Source organism: Leptidea sinapis, chromosome 29, assembly GCF_905404315.1.
Source record: "Leptidea sinapis chromosome 29, ilLepSina1.1, whole genome shotgun sequence".
NCBI classification, from domain to species: Eukaryota; Metazoa; Arthropoda; class Insecta; order Lepidoptera; family Pieridae; genus Leptidea; species Leptidea sinapis.
Genome location: NC_066293.1, coordinates 5,805,569 through 5,822,512, shown reverse-complemented (window position 1 = coordinate 5,822,512; position 16,944 = coordinate 5,805,569). Strand labels below are relative to the sequence as shown.

At 34.3% G+C, this 16,944-nt stretch overlaps 2 protein-coding genes across 10 annotated transcripts in view; both read left to right on the top strand.

Annotated features, from left to right (window-relative positions):
- The first annotated feature begins 2,897 nt into the window (after positions 1 to 2,897).
- Positions 2,898 to 16,944, top strand: part of LOC126973457 (zinc finger protein 420-like) — a 36,554-nt gene continuing 22,507 nt past the window's right edge. For 2 of the 9 annotated variants that reach the window (XM_050820746.1, XM_050820747.1), the window contains exons 1-4: positions 2,913 to 3,302; positions 3,938 to 4,094; positions 4,609 to 4,707; positions 5,859 to 5,993. In XM_050820746.1, the coding sequence (XP_050676703.1) occupies positions 3,150 to 3,302; positions 3,938 to 4,094; positions 4,609 to 4,707; positions 5,859 to 5,993 (544 nt within the window). In that variant the 5' untranslated portion in view covers positions 2,913 to 3,149. Of the gene's footprint in view, positions 3,303 to 3,937; positions 4,095 to 4,608; positions 4,708 to 5,858; positions 5,994 to 10,305; positions 11,476 to 16,944 lie in introns of those variants that run through there. The other 7 variants (XM_050820748.1, XM_050820743.1, XM_050820742.1 and 4 more) reach the window with 7 other exon arrangements.
- Positions 12,008 to 15,236, top strand: LOC126973459 (zinc finger protein Xfin-like). Its single transcript, XM_050820752.1, has one exon. The coding sequence runs from the start codon at positions 12,008 to 12,010 to the stop codon at positions 13,805 to 13,807; it is 1,800 nt and encodes a 599-aa protein (XP_050676709.1). The 3' UTR covers positions 13,808 to 15,236.

The window sequence follows — 16,944 nt, the reverse complement described above, 5'->3', positions numbered from 1 at the left end:
TTTGATGAACTATATTCAAATGTTCAAGTAAGTATCGTTAATATATAAATTCATTTTTCTTGACAGGTATATAAAGGCATAATCTAAATATCGAAACTAATATGAATACGTGCTATTTAGATTAATATTTAGCAATTATACAGTACATAAATACGTTTATATTTAAAATAAAATGCATAGAATAGTCAAGTAAAAACTACGTCAATATTCGGTTACCTTCCTATTTATTATTATTCATGGACTCTGCCCATTATTAAGTCGTTACTCGTTATTACTATGAGTCGTTGCAATACCACAATTATTAATATAGATTATAGTTGTCCATCACTCTAGACAATATCGCTATCGGCGTACAAAAAAAACAAGCCCAAGTCAAAGAAAGTAGCCACAATAATGCATTATTTCTAGTTCCACAAGAAAATAAAGACTTTTCTCTTTATAATTAATCTTAATATCTTACAAAATGTAATACTTTGCTCGTTTGTTCCATCACGTCAAAATTTATCAGCAGGTTTATGTGAATTTTGTATGATAACAGTCAGAGGACTCCCGTATCAAGAGCTACATTAATTTAGCCCAATGGTATGTTTCTTTATCGATATTATAGAGGCAAGCATTACCTTACTGGAATTAACATATGGATTTGAATTCCTATTCGATGGCCGCATGTCATCTCTTTCGATTGCAGTGCTAGGTGTATTTAAAGAGTGCCATTAAGAAAATCAATTAAATGTGCGATCTTTCTGGCTTTATATTAATTATTATTGCTCCGAGAAATAAATACATTCAAATAGGCACGCCCGACTTAATAGTATAATATGAAAGCAGTGAATACAGAGGTACTCTGTGCAGCCGTGAGCCGAGACACTCGTAGACTTTAGTATCACAGAGTACTTTTAGTAGTTACCAAAGCATAAACTACTTTCTTGTGTACTCTGAAATCAGGCTTCTGATGATTAGAAGGCTCAAGAAAGTTAGCCCCCCAGATTTTTTTTTTTTTTTATTACATCGTTAGTTCGCCATTTGTTCTTGATTGTTCTCTATAAACATTTGTTTGTTCTCGATTTTTTTTTTAAATTTGCAATTCATTAAAATTGTTTAGGTTAGGTTATCTTAGAACAGTTAAAACAACGCACGAGCCGAGCGTAGCGTGCCGCGGCAGCGGCCGGCGAGTACCAGAACCAAATAGTAGGCGTTTCCCCCCATTTTTAATTAATTGTTTTTAAATAAACAACAAAAGAACAAATAATTATTTATAGCGAACAATTAAGAACCAACTACGAACTAACGATATGCGATATTGAAAATTCAAAAATAGAAAATAAATTATTTTTTGGGGGCTAAGTTTGATGAGCCTGATTAGAAGCCAATTCATTTAAAAATTGTATTCTACTCCATGATTAGAAGTTGGAGCTAACGGACAGCAACCAAGTTATATAACAAGGAGCAAAGAGTATAATTATAATATATACAAGGAGTAAAATAGAGAGTAGCAAATTATTTGGAGTAAAATAATCTTTAGAGTAAAAGCGCAGTAGACATATGTATCAGTATGGAAACTAAGCCTTGTTGATTGACCTACATGTGCGTATACTCCATTGAAGCAATAGGGTTGTCAGGTTATTTTTCTAACGGACTTTAAAAAAGGAGTTTTGGAACGAAGTTCCTCATGTGGCGTTGCGGAGCGTAAAAAAGTAAAAAGCGTATGTATAGCTATACAGTGTATAATGCAATATTATAGTCTACATGATGAATTTCATGTAATATTTTAAACATTTTATCGAATTTTTTTATTGGAAATATGTTTTTGGATTTTTTTTTAATTTTCGTTGAAATATTTTATTTGTAATATTGACGGGAAACTTTGAATATGTGTTTTTAAACTTTGTCCGTTGAAGTTTCACTTCTACCACAGTCTTAAGAAACTTCCCTGCAGTCATCCCACGAACATGTCTAGACTATTATTTTCGTGACTGTCAATAACGAATATGACATCTTTTTGAGATCCAAAATGGCGAATGTGTATTTTACAATAAAAACAATTTGGGTATAATTTTCGGGAGTGTCAATTACAAATATGACACCAATTTCAAGATCAGAGATGGCGGATGTGACATTTTCAATAAAATCAACATGGGTATCATTTTAGATTTTCGGGAGTGTCGGTGAACACACAATTTTATTTCAAAAGTCCGGCATTATCGACTTCAACATCCTCGAGAAACATGAAAACAACACCCATGATAAAAAAGTTGAATATTTCATGTAGCTCCAACTTGGATTTATATTTTGACAGCACTAACAGTTACAACATCCCCAAAAACTACGAAAACGACACCCATGATGAAAAAATTGTTATTTTTTTGCAGCCGCCATCTTGAATATTCATTTTGACACCAATAGCTGGTATTGGTTTCAAAACTCACGAAAACCATGACAAAACAAATGTGGGTAGTTAAGTATTGCCCAAAATAAATAAATATATACAAGAGGCCTAGGAAACCAGTAAACCACACTCATAAAAAATGATAATAAATATTGCAGTCACCATCTTAGTGAGAATTATGTTCACGAATTTATAATAATCGATCTCACGGAGTTATAATTGAAATACCTACTAATAATAATAATATAACAATAAATCATTCTTATATACTATACTATTTTATAGTTTAAAAAACGAAAACTGGAGTTTTGATGGAGCCGAGTTCAAATAGCCGTATACCACGCCATACGCTGGCATTTTTAAAAAGATCGCGGAAACAAATAAGAACGTGACACTCGACTCATTTTGACCGCGAAAACCGCTTAAGGGCGTAGTCAATGCGCATGTTTGTTTGAGTGTATCATTTCGAACGTTTCTAGGTAGTTTCCGTCAAAGAGTATAATAATATATAGGTTTCCGTACTGCTACATAGGACATAAGTCTACTGTGGTAAAAGTGTTCTGTGAAGTGTGAAGTTAGGTATTACAAGCATGAAGCAAGTAGTGTTTAATTTCTCTTTGATTACAAGATTCAGGGAAGATCGATTTTAGAGAAGTTCACTAGACTGATTAGATAGATGATTTGATATTTGAGAGTTTTAACTATTATGTGTAGAAGCTCATATATTCTTATTTATTTAGAGTAAGACTATACTAAATATAAAATGGATTTCGAAGATGTAATTGTGAAGGAAAGTCCGGGAGTTTGCCGGTGTTGTTTATCTGAAGGATGCTATAAGGATTTAGGTTCTGAATATTTATGGATGGAAGAAACTGAAGTATACGCGGATATGTTGCTTGAATGCTTTGATATTAGTGTGAGTATTATTTATATAAATTCCAGTTAAATATTGTGTTTGTTCATTATTATTAACATAATATTCCGATTGACAAAGGAGAATTGATTTTCGCTAAAGATAAAGTTCACCATACGGCTTGAGGCTATCTCGATTTACCGGTAGTGTTTTGTTGTGTTTTTGTAAAGATCAATCTTTTAGACAAACTAAAAGCTCTATAATCTTACGAACTGGAACATTTAAAAGTAGTTTGGATTATCCTAAGTACCCTGTAAAATTAGATTTTTGAAATACATAAGCAGTTTGCTAGCAAACTAAGCCTAACTTAACCTGAATTATACTCAGTTATACAAAATGTATTACCAACTTACATATTAATTTCTTTAATATACTTTGTAATGATTACTTTATGGTACAATAACTTGCATTTTTTACGAAATCTAAAGGAAGGAAGTGACTAACACACATATTATAAACCACCTAAAATTATAAACGAAAAAAATCATGACACTTTCACAAGGTTAAAGAACCCATACTTAATATAACACATATCTTTAACAAGCCTACTAAAGTTAGTTCCAAGAGAGTGTACAATCATACCACATGATCAACTAATTCATTCTTTTTTTATGTAATGTTCTAAATTTGCTTAACAGATATCCCAACATTCTGACGGTCCTAATGGCATGAGTCGTCTCATATGTGAGGTATGTGTCACACGACTGCGTGATGCATGCAATTTCAAGAAACAGGTTCTGCAAAGTGAGAAGAGGTTTATTGATATGGTTGCAAGAGGAGATTTTGAAAATAAAGGTAATTCAAGTAAACATTATCTGTATATTTGTATCATTATTTTGAGTACACTTAAACAGGCATGATATACTTTATGCTAACCCTCTAAGCATAACCCTCACTTCTAGGAGTAATACACAAATAAAATTTGAAAATCAAAATTTTATGAACGATGCGGGATTCGAACCCACGACCTCCGTCGTTCCGTGCCGGTGCTCTAACCAATTGAGCTAACCTTTTTGAGTACCGCCTCGTTATAAAATTCTGTTTGCTTTGTTCAACTCTCAGGTTGTGTTAACGGTGAGCTCAATTGGTTAGAGCACCGACACGGAACGCCGGAGGTCGTGGGTTCGAATCCCACATTGTTCATAAAATTTTGTTTTTCAAATTTTATTTGTGTGTCAATATTATTTAAAAAAAAAGAAGACATCACTACACTCCTGAACTCGGAAATATCTGAAATTTAACATCTTGACTGGTTAAAGCTGTTGGTCTGATTGATAAGAAAATAATTTTAAAATATTATGTGTTGCAGATACTGCTTGCGAGGACAATATCAAATTGGATCATAATGAAGAACCTATGGATAGTGCGGATGTTGATTATTTTGATGAAGGGATAGACTTTGATGGTGGTATGTCTACTTGTTGGCAAATTTTTAAGCTACACAGTCATTTACAATCACATATGAAACTCTCCTAGTAGATTGAGATAATCTATGTTAGGAGAGAATCACTCATTGCAAGTTATACAAAACAATATTAAAAACTAAAAGTAAGGAAGTTATTGACTCTAGTGAATTGGATTATAAACAAACAAAACCAGTTATCTAGTCGGCCCGGCGACCCGGACGATCGCACGCGTAATAAGTCATTAATTTCAATGTGGATCAGGTTATATTAGCATCATGCTAGCCGCAGGTATGCAGCCAGACGACCACATAAACATGGGATTTTAGGATCATGTAAAAACATTTTTTTTCTTGGTGCTAGACAACAGATGAAAACAGGCCAGGTTTATTACTTTAGTATGCATGACAAGCTATACCGTCTTACACTCGCGAATTGTTACATTTTGTGATAGTGTGTACATACATAGTTTAAAATAGAGGTTACCTGTCAACAGCCTCAATTTTTCTCGATGTTTTCACAGCTGTCATAGTCTATCTAGACGTATAAATGATAAGTCTAAGATAAACATATTGTAAGTCAAACATTTATATTTAAAGTATTTTAAATCACTTATTGAATGTTCTCATTCGAAAAAATATATATCTTCGACCTAAGAAAAACGGGTGAACAAAACTCAGCGGGCTACTTTTTGAAGTGAAAAGTTTCTTAGCCGCGTTGGACACATTCTGGTAGGGACATAGTTATGGTATTGCGTCACCGAAATGCTTATGACACGATATATAAATGATTTAAAAAATACATATAAATATATTATATATTTATGAATAAATTTTTTGGATGGGTGAAATCTCGTCAGTTCGCATCACTCAAAAGCTTATAGCAGTATACTCAATGTAAATAAAACATTAATACACAAATAAAATTTGAAAAACAAAATTTTATGAACGATGCGGGATTAGAACCCACGACCACCGGCGTTCCATGCCGGTGCTCTAACCAATTGAGCTAACCCTTTCGAGTACCGCCTCATTATAAAATTCTGTTTGCTTTGTTCAACTCTCAGGTTAACGGTTAACTACTACAAATGTACAATAAAATTTAGTACTTATAACAGTTTAGTAGTAACAAGAATTATAAAAATTATATATTCCAGGAAATAATGAATCCGAAGAAATAGCTGTTGAGCCAATTAAGATTAGATCTAAACCAGGCAGGCCGAAAAGAAATGCTAAAGTTGACAAGAAAAGCAATGAGGCAACACCCAGCGCGTCCAAAACAGTTGCTAAAGGTGGGTAGTTCTGAATTACTAGTTGTGGCTTAGATAATATATACGTCTAGACAACCGATGAAAACAGGCCAGGTTTATTAGTTTAGTGTGCGTGACAAGCTACGTCTTACACTCGCGATTTGTATTTCATTGTGTTCGTGGGCGTGCATTGTCCAAAATAGAGGTTAACTGTTAACCTCAATTTTTTCACAGCTGTCACATTCTATCTCGACGTATAAATGATCTAAGAGTTGTGGCTTGCTTATTTAAGTTTGTTGCAATCTGTTTGAAACAGCCTCATAAAATATTTTTATTATATTTTATCAATCTATGTTTATTTATTTTGTTTTGTTTGCATTGAGTTTATATACAACAATTACAGTCGAGGCATCTTAAATTTCTGACGACCTTGAATCGCTTCAAATTTATATATATAAAAATGAATTGCTGTTCCTTAGTCTCGCTAAAACTCGAGAACAACTGGACCGATCTGGCTATTTTTGATCTTGAATTATTTGTGGAAGTCGAGAGAAGGTTTAAAAGGTGAATAAACATGAAAATGATCTATATTAAATAAAAACAATAAAAATATTTTTCCTTAGATGTGTCCCCCGTAGTTCAGAAATCAAATTGAAGGAATAGTTTCAAATAAATTACTAATCAGAATCTATATATCTTTCTATCTATCTAAACTTAATTTCAGCGTAGTATAGTTGGTAGAATAACTACAGTTTTTAAATAACTATCAGATTATTTTTATTATTATTATAAATTTCTCAATCTAACTGCACCACGAAACAATCCAAAAATATATCAGTAAGCTTTAAATTGATTAACAGACTGTATTATATACGACGACCTGTATAGCCGAGTGGTTAGCGATCCTACCTACTAAGTTAAAGGTCCCGGGTTCGAATCCCGGTAGGTGCAAGCATTTATATGATGAATATGGATGTTTGTTTCCGAGTCATGGATGTTTAAATGTATTTATGTATGTTAATATGTATGTTTATATGAATTTATGTATGTTTAAGTAAGTATATTGTATTAAATATATCATTGTCTTGTAACCCATAACACAGGCTATAAATGCTTAACTTGGGGCAAGATAATTTGTGTAAAAAGTGTGTCAATATTAATAATATTATAACTGTGTGTGTCGGTAACAATGCTATCTAATATCATTGGTCTGTTATTATCAAATTGAAACCTTATATATACCCAGTATTTTAGGAAAACTGTTTTATGTTAATATCATGTGCAATTAATAAATGTGCAATACAATCTAAAATAATTATAAAATTTCATTCATGCTGAGCATTTTTTTTTATTTGTTTTAATAAAAAAAGTATTCCTTTTGTTTGTTTTATGATTATTTTAAACAAAAGTTTAGGTTTTTTATCCATTGAGGCAGTACGAAGTCTGCCGGCTCAGCTAATATCTAATAAATATAAAATTCACGTGGCCCGGTGCTTGTTACCAAAAAAAGCATTTATTTTCTCAAAATTGATTCCTTTAGAATTCTTTTTAATGTCTTTTCTAATATACTAGACACTAACGCGGTAGGCTTCGAAAACAAATGGCGCTCTGAGAGAGAAGAAGCGGCGCAAGAAACTCCTCCGAAACGGCTGAACCGATTTGTAAGATTTTTGTGCATATCGGGTAGGTCTGTGAAACAGCCAACATCTATTTTTCATACCCTTAAATGATAAGGGTGACCCACCCTAAATATTTTTTTATATTTCTTTTATTATGATTCAGCATTGAAAAATACATACAACTTAAAATTTTCTCCTTTATTCAATCTACACCTACTTTTGTATCGCGATTTTTATATTATTCTGTTCCATCCACAGATACGCAATAGAGTTGCAAAATGGCAATCGAATATAATGATTATTGTAGTTCGATAAATTTTATATACGATATATTTGGTTGGTTTGAGAATCGTTGTCATCTGTTTTTTATACCCCAAAAATGTTAATTATTGAATTTGTTTTAAGACTTAAAATCTTATATCTTAAGGTGACGAGCGCAATTGTAGTGCCGCTCAGAGTTTTTGGGTTTTTCAAGAATTCTGAGCGGCACTGCGTTGTAATTAGCAGGGCGTATCAATTTGCATCAGCTGGACGTCCTGCTCGTCTCGTCCCTTATTGTCATTAAAAAAAATGGTTATAATTCGTGAAGTCATATTGCAATTTAAATATTATGTTCTCCTAAGTTTATAAGTTCTATACAAATGATTTGAGTTTTCTTTAGTGTTAATTCCGCCAATATTTGTCTTTAAACAATTCGACACGTGTTTCGCCTCTACACGAGGCATCCTCAGGACGTGTTGTCTCGCCAAAATCTGGCACGAGACTGGCCAGACGAGATTTTATAATTATAGATTTCCGCAAAGTAACGCCTACTTCAGTAAAAATTTTCTTATAAGTTCTATTTAAAAACCGTCGATGGGGCCAAAGGAAGAAGCGTTATCTCTCACCACGGAGCCTCCGGTTTGATCCTCGCCCGCCACGTGCCAGTGTGTTCGGTTTTCCAATTCATAAGTACGTTTATTCGTCGCTTTAAAAGGTCGGCAACGCTCTTTAAATTCCTCTGGTGTTACAAGAGACTATACTGCGGTGATCACATACCATCGGGTGACCCCTTTACTCGTTTGTGCTCATCTCCCATAAAAAAGTCACCTTGAATTTGTCATGGACACAATTTATATTATACTTCTATACTTTAATTATAAAGAGGAAAGATTTGATTGTTTGTTTGTTTGCATTGAATAGGCTCCGCAACTACTGAACCGATTTGAATAATTCTTTCACTGTTGGGAAGCTAGATTATCCTTGAGTGTTATATACTATATTACATTTAAAAAAAATTAGGGATCTCTGCTAAAAGTCCAGTAATGTAACCCAAGGTGTGAAAATACGTACGCGAACGACGTCGCGGGGTATCAGCTATAATCTTATATCTTTAAACGAGCAATTCTTGTATATATATTCTGATCTCGGAAACGGCTGCAACGTTTTTAAAGAAATTTAGTTTAAAGGTAGTTTCGGGGGTGAGACATCGATCTAGCTAGGTTTCAATTTTAAAAAATGTAGTTTTATCCGTGTTTCAATGAGAAGCAGCTACAATAACATTTGAATACAAAGGTCAATTTCGCTACTATATACAAGACTATAATAGCTCAGATGGGACATTGGGTGATCTGGAAAGCAGAGCACCCCGGTTCGAATTCAGATGTCCTATTAGTTTTTTTTATTCAAGTTTTGTACATTCTTAAAAATCCGAGCAAGGCTCGGTCGTCCAGATATTAAAATAACTATAATAGACCGCCCACGCATCACATCATCCTGGGTGAGTAAGCCTTTTTTTGCCCATATGTCCCCTCTTATATAAACAAAATAATCATATGATTACGAATGAATTTTGAGATAATCCGTGAAAATACATACTTCGCACGCAATAAACGGCCCGACGGAAAGAACGTAATGAAACGATTGTAGAAGGCGCATTCTGAAATCACTAATGCGGGTATTCCTAAATTAATAATACAACAAATACGAAGACTCAGAATTTACAATCGTATATATAACCTGGCAGATCGATAATGGGCGAAGAATTTTATTTGCCATTGTGTGCGTTAGCTCGTGGTTTGATATTCAAAATACTAACGACCTAACGACAAGCGTGGCTGTCAGTTTACGACTTGTCAATAAAAATCAGTTACAGTATCAATAGCGAATGCTTACCCTTTTCTATCTTGCTGTATCTCTGTTAGAGATGTTCTTTTATACTCCAGTGTCAATGACTTGCCCGAAGTGATGTTTGTAGATTTGGATAGAAATGAAGATTTTCCCTTTTCTTCACATTGATAAAAATTTCTAATTGAATCTGTGCAATATTTGAAATTGTTGTTTTCTTTCGTCTTGTTTCTTCGCCAATACAATATGACGATTTATGTTTCCCTCTAATTCTTTTATAAACATTCGTTTTTTAATTGCTTTTCGACAGTGTCTCAAATTTAAATTTTCCTTGTAGCCAGAAAAAACTCATACGATCTCATTGTTATAATACTGAAAAACATAAATTGTAATTAAACAAATTATTTATTTAAATTAAATACAGAACTCTTGTACAACGTTCGATCTTATAAGGCAAATAAAGACAGTAATTTTATTTGGAAATTATTGTATCTTGCATGAGCATTACTATCACTTTTATTTGAATCTATTATAATAATGCACAAATAATGTGACAATGAAACAGGAACTTATTGGGCTATAGTGGAAGGAAATCAGCGGTAGTTTCTTACAGATTTTTTACTTTTTAGGTAAAAAATGCTCAGAAACGACGAGCAGGACCCGAAAAAATGCTTCCATATCAGCAACACAACGTAATCGCCTCATAAAAAAGAACGCGTTAAATATTCTAGAATCATCCACGGTGCTGCCATTCAAATGGTATAGGCATAGTTATCTATGTTTCTTCTGTCACAAACCGTTCAGAGATATAACGGAACTAAAAGATCACACTGAAAAGGATCATAAGAAATCTAGCGTTAAGTCAGCTGTTATGTATCTTAAAAGAGATGAGAAAATCAAAATTGATGTGTCTGATATAAGTTGCAAACATTGCATTGATAAACTTAATGATTTAGACGAACTGGTAGCACATAGCAAAGTGAAACATAACGCAGTTTATTTCGAAGATTACGATACTGGTGTAATACCTTATAAGTTGGATGGCAATAAGTTTCAATGCGCGATTTGTAGCGATAGCTTTCAGTATTTCATAACACTGAATCAACATATGAATAGTCACTACGGGAATTTCGTTTGTGAGCTTTGCGGGAAGTCATTTTTGAGTCAGGAGCGATTGCGTTGCCATTCGCTGTGTCATGGGTCGAAATTCCGCTGCAACTTTTGCTCCGACACTTTTGAGTCGCTCTCGCAGCGATCCAAACATGAAGCCACAATACACAGTAGTGATAAATCCATCAAATGCTTCTACTGTGCAGAGAAATTTCAAAACTATGCTCTCCGAAAGCGACACCATATTGCAATTCACCATATCGAAGCTCCGGTTATCAAATGTACTGTTTGCACCAAAACTTTTAACATAGACAGCAAAATGCGTGTGCATATGAAAGAAGTTCACCTTCGGGAGAAGAATTACTCTTGCACAATTTGCGAACAGAAGTTTTTCTCGCGAACCCACGTTCAGAAGCATATGATTAAGCATTCGGGTGATAGGATTCACGAATGTGGTGTTTGCAAGAAGGCGTATGCGAGGAAACAGACGTTGAGAGACCACATGCGCATTCACAGTAACGAAAGGAGATTTGTATGCCCGGTATGCAGTCAGGGTTTCGTCCAAAATAATAGTTTGAGGCTACATCTAAGAGTCCACCATTCGGAGAATATTTGATAGCGCTTATTTTTAACTTCTCAGCAACTGAAATAAACAATTGTGTGGTAAAAAAAACAAATTAAAGTAATTGAGTCTTCATTTGGATTGAACTTTAGCTTGATAGAGCCTTAGTATCTGATTTGGGTATTTGACTAAATTTTTTTAGTATTTTATAAACTAAGATGAAAATAATGCTGTACATTGAAAATAAAAATTTTGGCGTGAGTGAGTCGAGGTGTCTGCTGTACCTATCTCGCAGACAAACATTTAAAAACAGCAGGGCAAAACTAAGATGTGACGCCACATTCTATTATACATAATTATTAAAATCTGTGTAACTTTCTTGGTAAATGAGATTTAATTAGTGTTTTCATCATTTTATTTGTTATATTAGTAATATTCAATAAATGCTTCTTATTAATATAAATTGCCATGTAATGTTTTATAAGACAATTTGCATATTATGTATTTATTTTGGTGTTATTCAAAAACTTTAAATGTACCCATTTTTTTGTTTGTATTTTATTTTAATGGAGTAATTGTTAGCATAGCTACAGGGTACATTTACAGTTAAAGTTTCGTTTTCAGAGCGTTCGCGAAAATTGCGCAATCCACCAATATCAATGCAAATTAGAAGAAATCTTGAGACACTGCTTAACAACACAACAATAATTCCATTTAAATTTCGGGGGAAATATCTCTGCTTCTTCTGCAGCAAGTACGTCGAGGACTACGTTGAGTTGAGAAAGCACACAAAAGAACACGGAATTTGCTCAACTGCTACGCATGCCTTACGTGCGATAAGAGGAATAAGCAATGTTGAAATCAAAATTGACGTATCCGAGGTCGCTTGTGAGATTTGCAAAATAAACCTCCCAAATATAGACAGCGCTGTGGATCATCTTACCGCAGAACATGATATTGATTACTTCAGAGATATAGACATGCCAATTGAAGAGTACAGATTGAGGGACCTGAATTGCTCTTCATGCGATGCCAAGTTTACGTTCTTCGGGTATCTGGTGTCCCACGTCAATAGCAGTCATCCAAAAAATAGTTTTTCCTGCGACAAATGCGAGCAAAAGTTTAATAAGAAAAGAGATCTTTTTTCGCATACCAAAAATCATCACAGGGATGGGGGATTTGTTTGCGAAACGTGCTCCCAAACGTTCGCGTCGTTAAACATTTTGAATAAACATAAGAGTAATTGGCATCTATCTAGATGCAATATATGTTTGCTCAAATTGCCATCGGCTGCATTGAAACGTAAGCATATGAAGACTGAACACCCAGATGACGGATCGCTTAAATGCAAATTATGTACTAAGCAGTTTCATACGGAGCTGGGACTAAAGATGCATTTGAGAATTTGTAAAAGAGTTGACGTTAAGTTCGAGGACAATGATAAAGATATCATGGATTCAGATGTGAACTATCAGGTTCCTAAGCGGAATAATGTCAAGCAAGTTCGAGAGAACATTGCTATTGTTATTAGCATGTCTACGGCTCTACCGTTTAACTTTTTCCAAAACAAATTCAACTGTTTCTTCTGTTCGAAAGACTTTCAAGACCCTGACGGTCTCAGGGAGCATACTATAATGTCTCATCCGGTATGCGATATGCGGCAGAAATGCATCAGAAAATGCAGGGAATCTGAGGCGTCCGTCAAAATTGATGTATCGTCACTGGCGTGCAAACTTTGTTTTAACTCAATGGATAGCTTGGAAACACTTTTAGACCATTTGATATCAGTTCATAATGCGAATTACGATAAGTCGATTAAAACCTGCCTGCAACCGTACAAGCTGGTCAAAGATCGTATGCAATGCCCCCATTGTCCTGACGAAATGTTCAGGTTTTTCGGCACGCTGTTAAAGCACGTAAATAAAAAGCATACAGATAATAGAAACATATGCGTACACTGTGGCCAATCATTTAGGCGGGAGCAGAATTTGAGAGTTCATTTGTGGAGACGGCATAGTGTTGGGAAATTCAGCTGTTCCATCTGCAGTGTTGACTGTGATATTCCGTCGAGGCTATTCATGCATATGGCGAAGCAACATGGTGTAAAAGCTGCAAAATGCCCAAAATGTCCACAGGCGTTTGAGACGCAGTATTTAAGGCAGAAACATTTGATAGACGCTCACAATTCTGGACATAAATGTTCTTTCTGCGCGAAACTGTTCACCAGAGAATCGTTTCTGAACGATCATATACGCCGGACGCATTTGAAGGAGAAAAATGTTGAGTGCAGCGTCTGTAATGCAAAGTTCTTTAATAATATACTTCTTAAACGGCATTTGGTCAAACATAGCGGGGTTAAGAATTTTCATTGTGACGTGTGCGGAGATCGTTTTTATTGGAAGAAAAGTCTTAGTTCTCATATTCTGAAGCATAAAAAAAGCGTCGAACTTGGCCATTAAAGCTATAGTATTTTCTTTAATTAACGCGATTGCCACACATTTAAATAAAACACTTTTCAGAGGATTTATACGCGTGTAATTGTAAAATGAAAATTCATCTGCAGTCCCCCTGAAAACGAGATCTGGAGAGGTCTTAGAACGTCGGGCTAGCTGTAATAATAATAATAATGTAACTTCGACGCAAAATGTTATGTAAAAACAGTTACCACGCGTTGTAATCCTTTAAAAAGCGTTTTATTGATATATGAAATGGCAGTGATATAAGTATATTTATATTACATGTATTTTTAACAAAGGATTTTTAAGCAAAGAAAAATTGCTAATAATTCCAGATAATTGATATGAAAATTTTCTCCTTCACTTTTCCAATTACCACTTATCTTTGATGTACCACACACTCCACCCCAGCCAGATCTACTAGCAACAGTAAAGATTACCACATCATAAGTGAGAGAATCAATTGATTTCTTCAAACTATTTATATTAATCAACCACCAGTTAAGGTCTTCTTTGATGTCTGTATGGATTGACATAATAGAATCATAGTTGTTATTATTCTTAGCCAGTGCTTTTAGCTTATAATATTCAAATTTTTTTGTGTACATCCATCCATACCGAGATGCTGGGCAAGCGGCCACTAGAGTACCAGTTAATCTAGTGAGGTCATGAATTGAACAGGATTCCATTCCCAAATATTTTTTGATAGATATACTAATGCTTTTTACTTTTTCTGGTGGTAAATTAATGGTCATATCTGAAGTATCCAGAATGAATCCTAAAAAACTACAATTCTGAGTAGGTATTGTTACACTTTTTTCAAAATTGATAATTAATCCTAAGCATTTTAGTAAAGCAATTGTGTCATGATAATTTTTAGAAGTGAATTATAGTCTGATCCAATTAATAGTAAATCATCCAGAAATGAATTATCAACTGATTTATAACCTTTTTAACGGAGATGGGTAACCACAACCTTCATTATTTTAGTAAAGACCATTGGTGCCGTACAAAGACCATATGGTAAAGCATTGAACTCATAAAGATTTTTATAATGAAATCTTAAAAAATTGCTATCACTAGGGTGTATTTTGACCAATAGGTATGATTCATTTAAATCAAGTTTAACCATGTAATTATTTGGACTAAGGAGACCTATAGCTGTTCTTATGTCCTTCATTTTAAAATGATTAGCAGTTATGTAATCATTTAGGCATTTTAGTTTTAAGATAAATCTAAAGTCCATATTAGGCTTGGGTACTAAAAAAGTAGATGAAACAAACTGCCCTTTACAGGGCTTGCAAGGTGTTATGGCTCCCAAATCTAACAATTTTTGTATTGCCTTGTGCATGTTCATGTGTTCTTGGTCAGACTTAGGACTATAAGGTTTTGGTTCTGAATCCTGAAATGGAGTATCGCAGAATGGTATTTTATATCCCTGAATATAGCGTAAAATAATATTATCATTACAATTTTTTTACCAACAACTTAAAAAATGTGCAATCCTACCCTAATCGCTCACCTCTATTTGGGATTCTGGACATGTTGCTTATGAACATATGGTTGTGTGGTTTGACTGGTCCCTGGATTGCCCCGCTTTGGGAATTTCTGTTGGTAACCCTTCACTGTTGTTGATTCTTTCGGCCCATTCCTCATTACTGCTCGAGTACCAGTCTGGTGGTAACGGGATGGGCCACTGTAGTTTATCGGCTTTGGTGTATACTTTTTAATTGAGTTTCCACTCCTTTGGCTATTTTTTATTGCCTTAATTTTTTCGTTCAAACCACTTCCAAACAAGTATTCATCTCGCTCCACATCTTGTACCAAGTTTAAAAATTGTTTATCCAGTGCAAGCAACATTAAATTTTCCTGGCTCTTGTTTGGATATTGTGTAAGTCAGCCAATACCCTAATACCATTACACAGTTGAGATATAACTTTAAGTTTATCAAAGTTTTCATCTAAGATAAGTGATGATAAAATTTTGCTTAATATAGATAAACCCAGTACCAGCTGGTTTTGTTCAAATTCAATTTTTTTGTCTCTGTTGCGAATGTTGTCCACCACAACTGCAGTTTTTTCCAAACATATTTTTGGAGCAAACAGTAAAGCACAGTTTTCCGGTGTTACCTCTTCCATAAGAGGGTTTTTTTGCCTATTTTTTCAGGCTATGTTTAAGGATATTCAATATCCTAGCCACATTATCACACAAATTTGGCCCAAATTTCGGTTGTTCTGTAAGGGGTCCCCCAAGGCCATAAGAATTTCTGAATTTATTGTGTTTTCTGTATTGACAGAGTTATCGCCATTTTCTGTTGCTGAGATAACGGCTTGGACTGCTGTGGTGTTTGACTGAATAGGGCATGGCTCATCCAGGATGTCTATTGACACATTCTCATCATGATCTGAAAACATGTTCCAGATTAGGAGAAAGAAATATAGCGAACACTTTGTGTCGTTTATTTCCAATAGGTATGAAACCTAAAGGTCATACACATGTCAGTGCATCACGTACACCAACCATGTTTTAACCACAGCTTGTCATGTGGTCAAGCAAAAAGAGCACGTCAATGTAGGGATAATTGCCGTTTTGATTATAGCTACAATAATTAATAATTAATTTACCTGAAGGTATTTCACGATGCTCGCAGTGTGTTGCTCGTTCCCCCATTTTCCGTTAAATTTTTTGTATTTCGCTCCGGTATTTTTCTATTTTTTGTTCTTGTTTGCGTTTTCTATTATGATTACCCATTTCTTTTTCGTAAATTATGTAGAAATAACACTATAAATTTTATTTTATAACTTACGGTTACCGCGCGAAGAAAGAGAATGACGTTGACAGCAATGACAGGTAGATCCATAGGTAAAAGAAAATTAAAAATATGACAAAGTCAAGATAAAACGTGACAGGTTACCGAGTGGACGAGAGAAGCTGTATGGTAAAACATATACATCGAGAACAAAGCCTTTGTACAATTAGAATTTTGGTAAGTTGTTTTCAAAGTGAAATCAATTTACGTAGTAGGCTTGATTCTTATAGATCACGTTTGTGTATTAATTATATAAGGATTAAATAAAATCAATAAGCCAAGTGTGAGTCGGTCTCGTATTCGAGGGGTTCCCGTAACATTGTACAAGAAG